Source organism: Vulpes vulpes, chromosome 13 (assembly GCF_048418805.1).
Source record: "Vulpes vulpes isolate BD-2025 chromosome 13, VulVul3, whole genome shotgun sequence".
Lineage (NCBI taxonomy): Eukaryota > Metazoa > Chordata > Mammalia > Carnivora > Canidae > Vulpes > Vulpes vulpes.
The window spans coordinates 13,922,540-13,936,633 of record NC_132792.1 but is presented as its reverse complement, the minus strand read 5'-3'; the positions used below and the strand labels follow the sequence as shown (position 1 = coordinate 13,936,633).

Here is a 14,094-nt window from a genome sequence, read left to right as displayed (position 1 = left end):
GAAGTAAAATCATACCAAGCTTATGTTCTAAATGAAATTCAGATTTATCCTCAAAACAGAGCCCAGTAAATTTTTTTCCTAGTTCTATTTTCTGTATAAGAATGATTATATATTAAAGTTAGGAGTCTGTTTTATATTATTTTTAGCTATATATCTTTAGTTGATTGTTTTAGTGTTTTATCATTTGATTCTCCACTAAATATTTACAGATTTTTGAAAATTGTATCCTTGGTGGTCTAAATTAAAGAGTCAGTATTCTTAAAATAACTCTTTTGTGTAGTCTAAAACAGGAAAATCTTTTTTTAAGACCTTGTAGATTGTAACTCATTCGCCTATTCAGACTTCCTTAAAATATTCAAAGGTATCAAGCCTAAACATGCCTTCCAAACAAGGAGATTCATCCAAAGATCAGAATGTCTTTATAAATGGCTTATGCTTTTCAGTAACTTTCTCAAAAGTATAATTTTTATTTCCTTCTGGCTAGTCCTCTGTTACTGAGTGAATACCTATAAAGCCTAGCCCAAAATACTTTCCATTTATTAAGACCCTACAATTACATGATTAAAGGCACAGATGCTGGTTGGTGTTTTGGGGGTGGCTTAGTTTGGTTTGATTTTAATTAAGAATGCTAGTTTTTTCAGTCTTCAGCCAACAAAATCTTTTATCCTTAATATTCAAAGCATATTTCCCCTTGGGGAAGTGGGGATGAAAAACAGCTGTAGTTCCTCCAAATCTCCTGAGGTTCAGTTAACTTTCTTCCTTTTGTCTATTTCCTATTCAGCATCAATATCAGTGTTCTTGATGAATATTTATTGACTACCCAGTGAATAGTGGTGCCATTGTAAGTTGATCACATGCTGATGTGGGAAAGCACCTTTTCTTTTTTAATATTTAATGAATAAAAGGCACAAAGAATTTAACAGACCAGGTCAAATTCACAAAAAGAGTCTTTGGTGCACTTGGGGAAGTAGATTCTCAAAACACCTACGTTAAAAATGGTAGCATTCCTATTGGAAGAAATGGCATGGCTAACTGACGTTGATGGGTCTCCTTGATCTTGCCCCTGTCTGTCTTAGACAGCAGAGGGCAGCAGCATGAGATACTAGTTCTCCTGGAGCCATCAGCTTTTACTAGCTAGCTCTTTCCTTCACTGAGCTCTGTACACACCAGGTACAGCTGCCCTGCAAGGACAGCAGATATTTGAGACTCTGAGGTAGAGGATTAAAGCACTGAACAAAATCACAGTGTAGATGGATAGTTCATAAAAATGACAGTATCAGATTTTACATTCTAACACACATAATCCTGGTCTCTTGCTTTTTCTAGAGCACTTTTGAGAGAACAGATATTTAGGACTGTTAGTCATAGAATAAACCTTACAGTCTCAGGATGTTAATAGTGTTTAACAGGTAGAGGCAGGATGAGGCAATCTACAGGAAGTGCTGCCACAGTGAGGATTTAGTAAATATGAAATGAATGATTGCTGACATCCCTTCAAGAAAACAGCTTGTTTCCATAGCTGATCTGGACTCACAATGTATTGCTGTTTTGTATTTGGACAGCCTAAAACAGCAGTTATTGTAAAAAAAACAAAGTGACTAAGGCATCTCAAGACCTTTGTTCTAGTTCTGCCACCTTAATATTGTTAAGTGCTGGGGATCCATGGGTGGCTCATCGGTTTGGCCCCTGCCTTTGGTCCAGGGCGTGATCCTGGGGTCCCGGGATGGAGTCCCACATCAGGCTCCCTGCGTGGAGCCTGCTTCTCCCTCTGCCTGTATCTCTGCCTCTCTGTCTGTGTCTCTCATGAATAAATAAATAAAATTATATATATATATATATTTTTAAGTGCTCACAGAACAACCTCTTGAAAGCTTTTTCTCATTCCTTGGAGTAAAGTTTGTATTTCCTTTTGTGTTATCTCCAAACTCTGATCATAACATTCTGCACACTGTATGTCACAAACCACTAGTGAATAATGACATCATCGTAAAAGGTTATGACCAGCATTTTATTGTAAAAGAAAAGATAGTGAACAGGGTAGATTAGAAAATACCACATGCATCATGCATAGGAAGAGTGTCATTTCATAAAACTTGCATTCATTTAAACATAAGTTCTGTACACTAGGTTGTAAGGTAAAATGTATTTCTTACTGCAGATCATGGTTAAAAATTTTTTTAAAAACACTTCATTGTAGTATGTATCACATCTTCATGTCATTCTGTGTATAAATCTGTCCCCTCTACTAGACTATGTACCTCTTGAAAGAAGGAATCACATTTTCACAATTTGTCTCTTAATTCCTAATACCTACAATAGATCTGCCTGACATACACGAGGTGTTCAGTAAATGTTTGTGGAATGAATGAATGAGTGCATAAATGAAAATCACTTAATTCCTCTGAGCCTCATACTTCTTTTTCACGAATTAGAATGTTAACCACCAGATCTCACAATGTTATTGTGAAGATCAGTTGAGATAATGTATGTGAAAATACTTTATACAAGTGTTATGAGCATAATCAGCTTATTGTCTAGCATAATTTTTATTGTTGGGCAGATAAGCCTCAGGAACTCTGGAAATCTTAACACAGTGTTCTCAAGATGGCATTTTTTTTGTTGTTCTGTTATAATACTATGATGGGCCTTTTTAGATACAGAGTTAAGAGACAGTCTTGAAAAATTGGTTGTATGCCTTTTTTAAACTTTTTATCATGAAATGTTCAACATACAAAGTAGGTACGGTGGGGGGGGGGGATTTTTTTCCTCTACCCTTCTAGTTTCTTTGAGCTGGTATATTCATTAAATTGAGTAAGATTAACAGGAGAATGAAAGGTTTAAACAGGAGAAGAACAAATTTAATTGCATAGGTACAGGAGCCCCAGAAAGTCATGAGAGGCTCAGACACAGGCAGTTAAGGCTTATATATCATCCTGAGCCAAAGAGAAGGTACCAGGAGTCTGAGGCTTCAAGGGAGAGGAAGACAAATTCATAGGGAGATGGAAGGGCCGATATTTGGTAAACAAATAAATGTTTGTCATACTTTGCAGAGACTGTGGGACACAGAGAGGACTTTGAACAAGTAGGCTGTATCAGCTCCCCTCAGCTTACCCCACCTAGCTCACACTCTGTAGTTCTCTCTGGTGATAGATAGATCTCTTCCGGGACCAGGCCCTCTATTTAAATTGTTGGAGTCAGTTAAGTGGGAGGTAAAAAGCTGACTCTTCTAGGCCTTGATTGTCTTCAGCTCAAAATAATCCCCATGCCATAGTGGCACATTTAGAGAGGCTCAGTCTGAAGGCACAGTAGAAGATAGACTACTATGTACTCCTCCTACCTTTCACAAACAGTTGACTATTTATAGCCAATTTTGTTTATCTGCATCCTCTCCTACCTTTCCTTCCCATCTTACTGTGAAAGAATAATGGATTTCTTTTCTCCTCCTCCTTCTCCTCCCCCCCCACTTTTTTTTTTTTGACCTTTTCAAGTATGTAGAACTTTTTCTTTTCTTTCTTTTTTTTTTTAAAGATTTCCTTATTTGGGGGAGAGAAAGAGAGAAAATATGAGTGCATTGGGGAAAGACAGAGGGAAAGAAGTGCCCAAGCAAACTCTCCACTGAGTGTGGAACCTGATGCGGGGCTCAATCTCACAACCCTGAGATGACCTGAGCCAAAACTAAGAGCCAGACACTTAACTGACTGAGCCACCCAGGCACCCCTAAAGTATATAGAACTTTTCTTAACAGTCTTTTAAATGAGTTGTTCTCTGACAGGAACTAGCAGGTAAACAAGATATATTATTTCCCAAGATTTTCATATGATGGTGACCAAGTATATTGCAAAACATGATCACATTCCAGAGTTGTAACTAGTTCTGGAGGCTCAGTTACACAATTGCCAACTTTGTCATCTTTTGCAAAGATGTGACCTTACAGAAAAGCAGAGTCTGAAGTGGGATAGATTACTTTTTAGCTTTTTGAATTTTTCTTTTGTGTCATGTAATAGTCCTCAAGCCTTTGACTTTTAGCGAGGCAACAAAGTATAACCAACTGAGACTTCTGGAATATTGTAAAGCTCTAATAAACTCTGTTTTAAGACTACAGCCAGGGTTGTAACATGGACCTCAGAAGTCATAGTCCACTTAGAAGAAAAGAATTTTTTTTTTTAAAGATTTTATTTATTCATTAGAGACACAGAGAGAGAGAGACAGAGAGAGAGAGAGAGAGAGAGGCAGAGACATAGGCAGAGGGAAAAGCAGGCTTCCTCTGTGGAGCCTGATGTGGGACTTGATCCCAGGATCCCGGGATCATGACCTGAGCCAAAGGCAGATGCTCAACCACTAGGCCATGCAGGCATCCCAAAGAAAAGAATTTTTAAAATACTATAAGTAAAACTAAAATTTAAGAATTTTAAAATAGCACTTATGTTATTATTTTTTTATTGATCTTTTTTTGGTTTCATAATTTTGTGATTCAGGCCTTAATATGATATAAATACAAATAATTTTAAACTGTAAAGATGTTTAATTCTACCAAATATTTTATGTATGAATTATGTGGAATTTTTCTTCCTGAAACGTCAAAAGCTCATTTTCATTTTTAATAAGATACTGCTAAGTTTTGCCCATTGCAATAGATAAGTAGCCAGTGACTTTGCATGTCTCCATTGTCTTGAGGTTTTTAATGTATCCTTGAAATTTTTTTCCAAAATAAAATAAATATAAGTATACTTTATTTTAAAATATTTCAAGACATATTTGTACTAATGTAAGGAGGTTACCCCAAACCCAAGTGGGATGGGTTGTGGGTCAGGAGTGCCAGATTGAGGAGGTGAAAGTCATGTGGTGTGAATGTCCTGATTCCAAAGATGTTATAAATCACCAATCTGGGTAGATTTCTTTCTGGGATATTACCATTCCACCAGATTCCCCTGCTGGAAACCTAGAAATCATCTTTTCCTCTTTCATTCCCTACATCTAAGAAATAGATCCCTATAGGTTATTTATTTAGAAAAAATCTCTGTCTTTATCTTTTATATTTTTCATTCTTTAAAGACTATTTATTTATTCCAGAGGAGGGGAGGGGGACAGAAGGAGAGGGAGAGAGAATCCTCAAGCAGGCTCCCTGCTGAGCACGGAGCCTAACACTGGGCTTGATCCCATGAGCCTGGGATTGTAACCTGAGCCAAAATCTAGAGTCAGCCACCCAGGCACCTCTGGTTTTATCCTTTTCATTCCTGTGACCAGGGCATCCATTCTGACCTTTTCAACGTACATCTGAACTATAATAATAGTTGAGAAGAAATGAACTAATATTTTGTGACCATGCCATTTTATGTGCATTTAATCCCTAACAAACCTGAAAGGCAGAATAATTATCCACATATTTCAGGTTGTGAAAACTGGGCAAACTCTTATGTTTTATGTTGCTAAGGAATCTCCTTGCAGTCTATCTGCCCCTGTTGTTCATTCTGTACCAAAATATCATGCTAATCTCCCTAAAAATTTAACTCTTGCCTAATAAATCTTAAATTGCTGATCAATCACTTTACAGATTACTAGGGATTTTTCACATTTGATTTCATTCTGTACAAACTGCTCCATGAAGTTAGTATTATCTTATATTACTACCTTGTTGAAGTAACCTGTTATAACTTCTGTTTCAAATCAAACCAGTGATAAACTCTTAGTATTGATGACATTTCACTCTTTGTGCTATCGCTCTGCTACGTCCATTTTATTGTATCTCTCAGTGTAAACTGGAGTTAGTTTTAGCCAGACGAGCTTCCTTATGGTCCTCCTTAGTTACCATTCTCATCTCTTCCCTAACATCTGTTCAGACACAGCTCTTGTCCATGTCACCCGCTTCCCCTCAACCCTGTCCTCTCTGTGAATTCTCCAAGCCCTATGGGGCCCATTTCAAGTCCTACCTTTTTTTTTTTTTTTTAATTTTATTTACTTATTTGAGAGAGAGAGCACAAGCAAGGAGGAAAGGCAGAGGGAGAGAGAGAAGCAACCTCCCCGCTGAGGAGGGAGCCCGATGCTGAAGGCAGGCACTTAACCGACTGAGCCACCCAGGTGCCCCAAGTCCTACCTTTATGAAGAAACTTTCTTCAGTAATTTATGTCTTCTTGACTGTTTTTTCTTCTTGATTTCCTTTGTCAGTTATGTTTACCCTTGAATGTAATTTAAAATTTTCTCCCTTAACTATAAAAGTAATACATTGCTTCATGTAAAAATAATTACATAGGGTATTTAAAAGTGAAAAGATAACTCCTGGTTTCCCAAACCCAGTTCATAGAAGGAACCACTATTACATGTCTTTATAGTCATATTTCTGTGCATAAACAAGAATGTGTGTGGCATGTAGACACACACACACACACACACACACACACCTATTTACACATGTGAGAGATACATACAGATAGATCCATTTTCTACACAGACACCATCCTACAACTTTCTTTTTTCACTTGACAATAGATCTTGGAAATCTTTAAATGTTGGTGAGTGGAAGTGATTTCATTTAAACATATTGCTTTATTTCTTTCTTCATTGTTTTATGTCAGATCATTTTATGCATCTACATTCTTATCTATCTTTAAAAAAAGAAACCAACAACCCCTCAAGAGCAGGAGTAATCATATATTCATTTTCATGTCCATTCCTTTGCTCTTTGCTCCTCGTTGCATTTATTGCATATTTCACTGTGCTGTGGAAAATTAAGACTGTTTGCTTCTCAAAACCCCTAAGGATTAGGATCTAGTAGGTCAGAATCTACATTTATATGTACAACTGTAACACAGGAAGAAATTGAAAAGTGGCATAGATTTCTCTTACTGGAAATATGGCCCATCGGGTTATTTGAATGATCCTTTTGCTGAAAACCATCCAAACTGTTGAATATGTATAAGAAAACATCCTCAGAGCAGCAGAGAGCTGAAAATCAAAGGAAATCTAAGGAACAGAGAGTCTGTGGAGGCTTTAAGAACCAAGGTGCTGTAGCCCTGAGGGCATTTGCCAGTACATGCAAATTTGAGCTTTGCCTGCCTTATAGGTAGTAGAACTGTACAGAAAGCTAGAAAATGATTAACATAAAATTCAGCATGATGATTTGGTGGGGGGATGAATGCAGGGAGTTTCTAGGGTACTTGGGATTTTCTATTTATTGACCTGGTGGGAGATCTCCAGTGAAATTTAGTTTCTAAATAGCATTTTTTTTGTATAATTTTCTATATACACGTTATTATAATTGACAACAAAGAATTAAATGTAGAAGAACAAGTTATAAAACAATATATATAGTATGATCTATGTGTATATAACATAAATGGATGTGTGCATGTGTATTACATAAATGGGATGTGTAATATATGTTTTACATGTTGATATAATATATAAATTTATGTTTACTGTACATGTATAAGTACATATGTTTGGGGCTGCAAGTACGTGCGCATGAGCGTATGTGTGTGTGTTTTACATATATAGAAAAGATCTAGAAGAGTATTGACCAAACTACTGAGGGCAACCTTGAAAGGTAGAATGGGGTGGGGAAGTAGAAAGGAAGGAACCTATACTCTGTGCTTCACTGTTGTTAAATTTTAAGTAATCATTGTTATTTAGGATTTTTTTTTCTTTTTTTTAAAGTCAGACTTACTGAAAGATGTGGCTTCTGTCTCTGCCCATAAATATAAAAGGTACTGCCACTGCCATGCTTCATACCTTTGGCACAGCACCTTTTTTTTTTTTTTTTTTCAACACTTACCTTGTTCTTTTGTTAGACTGGAGCTCTTAAAGGGAACAAGACAGTGTTGTGCTTATCTTTATATTTCTTGTACCTTAAAAAAGAGCAAAAGTCTGTAAGCATCCAGTAGATAAAACATTTCTTTAGAGGCTCTTTTGAATATTACTTTGTACCTGGGACAGCAGTGGGCATAAAGTTGGCACAGTGAATACAGGTTGATTTGAATTTAACTGACACTTTGTGGAACCTGTAGGCAAATGTGGAGTCCCCCATGTGGTGCCCCTTTTGATCTCAGAAAGCAGGAAAATGAAAATATTCTCTGAAATTAAACTAAGAAATGAACATCTAATAGATTAAATCCAAGAGAGCCAGTGTGATCCTAAGAAACATAAAGACTGCTTGACAGTAAGATTTGACTATCTTTCAGGGTACTGGCATCTTAAAAATACCCAAACATATAAAATTTCCATCAGAAGAGCATTTTCTCTGTCTCTAAAACAGAGAAAAAGAAAAGCAATCCGTTTGATTGTTGTGATACCCAACAAAGCAGTGTCTGACCAGTAGTACCTGCCAGGTTGAGGCAAGCATCCAGCCTGCCTGGCAGGCAGATAATCCTGTTGTAGAAAGCTGCAGAGCTTCATGCTATTTTGTGCTGGAATCCTGTGTAATTAACTCCACTTGCTCTGCCTCCATGCCCACCAAGCTTCCTTCTGGTAATTTGCCTTCCCAAGGAGATAATTCACTATCAGGCTGATGGACATTCAGTAGCCTGATTGTTCTGTTGTTCACTGTAAATAATAAAGTCGCCTTTTTTTGTTGTTTTTTTATACATCAGTGTCTTGTGAGTTTTGTTAGCATGAGTCTGCATTCCTGGGTCCAAAGAGACGGGTATCAGAGTCTATGAGGCTCATCAAGGTAAATGCTACCTTGAGGGCATCTGTTGGAGCGGACTGCTGGATTTCCCAGGTGATGCCCATCCATGTCATCATGCTTCATGTTGCCTTTCCATTCCACACGTCACCAGAATAATTCTTCCCAGAAGTAACATATTAAGAACATCTTCATAATGTGCACATTTCAGTTAGAGAGTACCAAATATTATCTCATTGAGGGTAGACTCCTTTCTTTTGGGTGAGTATTACTTGTTTGGTGGCAAAGTTCACACCTGTATAGAGGGATGGAGTATATATTGTAGATGCCATATCATGAGGATCTCTGACGACTCATTTCCAATTCTGGCTTCTCAGCCTCTTCTGGCTTCACTCTGGCTCTCATCTCATTGTCCACATTGATCCTGGCATCATTCTCAAGTCACCTCCTAATCTGGGTCTCTCTTGCAGCAGCGAAACCTAAAGAAGATGGAGGACACAATGAGGTCGACAAGATTAAGGATAAGGATGCACGTAGAGCAGGCAATGAACGAGGTTATAGAATTTTTTTCTTCCGTTCTCATCTTTCTCTCTTTCTTCAAAACAGCCCCAGTAGCATTTGAAAGCATTTCAAATCACACACGCTGCTATGGGAAAAATACAGCACAGGTTCCCAGTGACACGTTCAGCTCATCTATGAATATAACGGAACTCAGACCGGATTTCAATAAATTGTTAACAGCAATTTCTTGCTAAGACGGATATCAAAGTAGATAACAGGACAAAACCTATTACAAGTCTTAAGTGAATTCCGGAATTTTTTCTCTACGTGAATACTACCTCAAATATGACACTGTCAGATCGGAGGGGACTTTACTAAGTTACAGTTTTCCCCTTTCTTCTGTTCTTCCCCTTTCACCCCAGCTTCCAGCCAGAATAACTGACCACTAAATCTCACTATAAATTTATCAGGAATTTACCCAGAGCAATCCTCAGTTGTCACTACTATTTAAAATAATATATTTTTATGAGAGAATTAAAACCTCACAGAAATTCCAGATAGATTAAAATAGAATCTTAAAAAGATGTTTTTGTAGACTTGGTTTTTAAACCCCCCCTTTTTTTTTAACATTCACAATTCTGTTCATTTCTACAATTGGAGCTCTGCAGCAGAATTAGACACAATTGGATTATTAGTATGTATAATAAATTCATGAGACCCTTATCTGTACATCATGACAGAGCTGTTCTTGTGTGTTGATATTAAATGATAAGGGGCTGTGTTGCTAGACAGGTAGCTGTGGACCATTCCTGATTACCTAGATGCTAATTAATTAATGAATTCATGAGTTCTTTTGGCCCAGTTCACCAAATGGGCTTTCATTTTCTTTGGATGAAAGATGATGTTCATGAGGACAGGGTCCAGTTTCCATCCCCCTGTAAGCAAGGTTTGTTTCACAGCCAGAGACATCTTAGATGTAAGAGCAGTAGCCACTCTATGGACTCCACAGTAATGAAAGTTAGCCAGGTGGCATTGGAACACAAAACAACCAAGCCTATCACCACTCTGAGATACCTGTCCTACCTTTGTGGATTAGTACAACCTCTTAGACGAAAGTTAGCATTTTCAAAAGCAAACCTGGGAGTATTATATGCTGATGTGAGAACTTACCAAAAAAAAGAAAGATCATATCCCCTTCCTTTATTAAATGTTTAATTAAATGGGGAGAGGATGCACATGGTCCACATTTATTTAAAGAACAAAAAACAACTTTCAAAACTACTTTTATTTTTCAGAATTTACATACATCTTATTTCACCAAAGTGACTGGTATGTTATCAAGATTCCTACAAATAGGGAAGTACATAAACTGTACTGTGAATAAAGGAGTAGAGTGAGCCAGGGAAAGAGGGTCCCCTGAGAAATAATGAGTGTGTGACCCTCTCTTCCTGCCCCTCCCTTGTCATAAGCCCAGCCCACTGCCTGTCTCTTCCTTTTTCTCTTTCCTTCTGCTGACGGTCAGAGTCTAGATAGAGATTCACTAGCCAGAACTGAAAAGACAACCTGGTTGTGGAACAGAACGTCGCTGAATTTGGGTAGCATTATGGCAAGCTGAAGTTTTCAGTTTTCAAAATTAACACACATGTCTTCAGATACTGGCATGCCTTTTTTATGGAAGCCCCCCTTTCACACACTGACGGCATGAGGACCCTGTGTAAAATGGCCAAGGAGATAGAAGTTTCTTTTCTCTCTGAGTTCTTTTCTGGCATGTGTTTTCATTCAGCTTTCCTGCAGCCTTCTGACTCTCTGACTCTTGTCCCTTTGCAGTAAAAGTTTACCCTACAGCTCGATGTCTTGAGGTCAATCCCTGTGTTTGTCTGTATGTTGTGTGCACGTATCTACATTGTTTTTGTTAGTTTGTAATACACTCTAGAATCATTCTAATAAGCGTTTCTTGAATTTCTAGGATTGACTGTTCAGACAGTCTAAAAATTACCCTCAACAAATGCATATACACATAAAATGTTGGGCACAATTCTCTGGTGTTCATGCACTTCTAAGGTCTGTTTATGGATCTCAACTGGATTCAGAATCCCTCTCCCATGATGGAATTCCAAAGATCTCAACTTTCGTGGTCATTTGTGGGATTTGAAAATACATTCATTCACCAGATACACATTAAATGCCTACTCTGTGCCAGAATTATGCAGGGCACGGAGATACTGTGAAAAGGATAGTGACCCACCCATCAAAATTTCCAGTGTAGTTGAGGAGACAGACAAACAGACAATTACAATACAGAATAGATGCAGTAGTAGAGGAAGTATGGGATACTTTGGGGAACACATCAGATGAATATTTAATTCAGCTTTGGGGCATCAAGAAATTCTCCTTACAATGATACCTGAATTATTCTCCCAAGTAGAAGGAATGCTGTGTACAAAGCCAAGGACATTATTGACTTGTATGTCAAGTTGAGAAATTCAGATTTGATTTTAAAAGGCCTTAAGTTGAGAGGGTAAGAACTGGTCTGCAAGGACGATAAGTGACTATAGCCTGGAGAGAACGAGTTGAGAGAAGCAGGATTGGAGGCTGGCAGACTTTGGCAGTAAGCCAGGCAGACAATAATAGTGATTTTAACTAAAGTACTGACTATGGATGAAAGGAAGAGGATGAGCAGAAAGAAAATGAATTGGAAACCACAAAATTTAGTGATTGACTGCATTCATTCCTTCAACAAATATTTGTGGTGCTGCTGTGTATTAGGGACCTCTTCTTTTTTTTGCTGGCCACCCATGAGCCCTTTGATTCATGATTCCGTTTAGCGAGGATGTGAAGATTAATATGTAAGCTCAGGTTACGATCTTGAACCAGGAGCCTCTCCAGTACATCCTGATGAATGATAGTGAAGTAGACGAGACACTATCTCTGTCCTCAAGTCTAGTGGTGATGACTTCTAGGCTTCTGGAGCAGACAGCTCGGTGGATGATGGTGCTGTTCGCCAGAGATGGAACTGATGAGTCTCAGACCAAAGTCCCTGGGCAGGAGAAGTGCTTCCTCAAGCTGTAAATGCCCCTCCGGAGATTTCAGGATATCCCTGTAGTTGAGAGTCACCGTGCTTAATGACAGATGTTGCTGATGGGAGGAAGTTTCTATATAAACAGTATTCAGGGAGGGGCCAGAGAATCACTGATAGAGATGATAGGAAGAGTATGTAGAATGAGAGGAGGGGGCTGACGTTTGGACCTGCCAAAACTATGGAGAAAGAAGAGGAATTTGATGAGAAAGCCAAAGAGTATAAAGAATGTAAAGGATGTTCCAAGATGGAGCCCAAAAGACAGAAGGGAGGAGTAGCATCGTGGCAGCAACAGTCAGCTTCAGGATGTACTGGATAGACTTCTGGTTCAAGATGGTAACCTGAGCTTACACATTAAACCTCACATGTTCACCACTGCTTTAGCTAAAAGGAATCATGAATCTTCACATCAAAAGGCTCAGAGGTGGCTAATGAAATTTTATGCTGTATGAATTATATGTCAATAAAGCAGGTATTAAAAAGAATGATGAAAATTCTCTTTCAAATTTATACTTTAAAAATGTATTTAAGTATCCAGATGTGTGGAGGTGGGATAGGATGGAGTGAGGGAGATGTCCACAAAAGAAGGAGAATAAATTTGTACCCAGTTACCTACTAACATCATATGTGAAAAGCAGTGGAGACGCACATTAGACATTAGAGGGACTGTGCTGTTACTCAGATTTTACAGCCAGCTGAGGCATCATTTCTTGAAAGAGCAACAAAAAGATCATCTTTGACATTGAACAGCTTGCAAAGCATCCCATTCATGTACTTGTCCCGGAAAACAAAAATGCACAGAGATCTAGAGCCAACCAAATAATTAGAATAAAGAGCCCAATAGGGGAAGAAATCATAATAGAGTATTTTTTAAGTGGTATGAAATTACTTATGAATAATAGTTGTTAATACAGGCATAAGCCATAATGCTAACAATAAATAATTCCTCAAAAAATTAATATAAAAGACCAATAATAACGAGAACCCTCAATTATAAAATGCATCAACAGTTAGGCAGGCAGAAGGAAGGTGGACTTCAAGGAGCCTCAGTGCTGTCTTACTGTTGGCTTCTGTAAAGAAATAGAGGTTGAAGAAAATTCTAAGTTAAGCAGTACTAGTGTGGAAACGGGTTGAAAATTTTCTTAATTGGCTAAGGGACAGGAGAAGGTGATAACGGAGAAAACAATTTGGAAGCATAAAAAGCTAAATATAGCTTAAATTCAAACAACATATTCATTACCACACAATAACTCCCTGATTCTGTCAGAAGACAAGTATTCAAATTAGTTTTTTAAAAAATCCAACCATAATATGATCCAGAGTCACACCTCTTAAAAAAAAAAAAAAAGTATATAACCGTAGATGCAGAGATTTTGTAAAAAATGTATTTGAAAAAATATATTTGATAGGGTAATATTTTTAACCCTAAGACAATAAATTTAACCTACAAAATGAATGACCAGAAATAATTTTTTTTTAACAAATTGACTCTAAACGGCTAAAATTGACAAGAATACGATTAAAAGAAAGACTCCCTCCCCCAAAAGTACAAATTCTAGACATATTTCCCAGTAAATTCTGTCAAATCTTAAAGGAGCAGGTATTTCCTGTGCTTTCTAATCTACTTCAAAGCATGGAAAAATATGGAAAATGTTCCTGTTTATTTTATGAAGCTAGAATGGCTATGACCAAATTTTGTGTTTTTTCTTTCTCTTCAAAGTTAAGGACATGTCACTTACGACTAAAGGTTTGAAATCATCAGTCAAATATTAGCAAATGAAATCTAGGAGCATATTGAAAGAAGTGGAAAATATGATCAGTTCGGATTTGTTTCAGTAACGTAGCATTTGCTTGTCATTAGAAAATCAGTTGTATAGTAATCACATTGAGGGACCCAAAG

At 37.6% G+C, this 14,094-nt stretch overlaps 1 protein-coding gene across 3 annotated transcripts in view; it reads left to right on the top strand.

The window, feature by feature from the left end:
• The window catches only part of NSMCE2 (NSE2 (MMS21) homolog, SMC5-SMC6 complex SUMO ligase), a 213,879-nt gene that overhangs the window by 97,888 nt on the left and 101,897 nt on the right, over positions 1-14,094 (top strand). The window contains exon 5 of one of the 3 annotated variants that reach the window (XM_072733942.1): positions 9,091-9,171. The exons of 1 other annotated variant lie outside the window; for it this stretch is intronic. In XM_072733942.1, the coding sequence (XP_072590043.1) occupies positions 9,091-9,171 (81 nt within the window). Of the gene's footprint in view, positions 1-9,087; positions 9,172-14,094 lie in introns of all 3 variants that reach the window. One more of the 3 variants, XM_025993442.2, reaches the window with a different exon arrangement.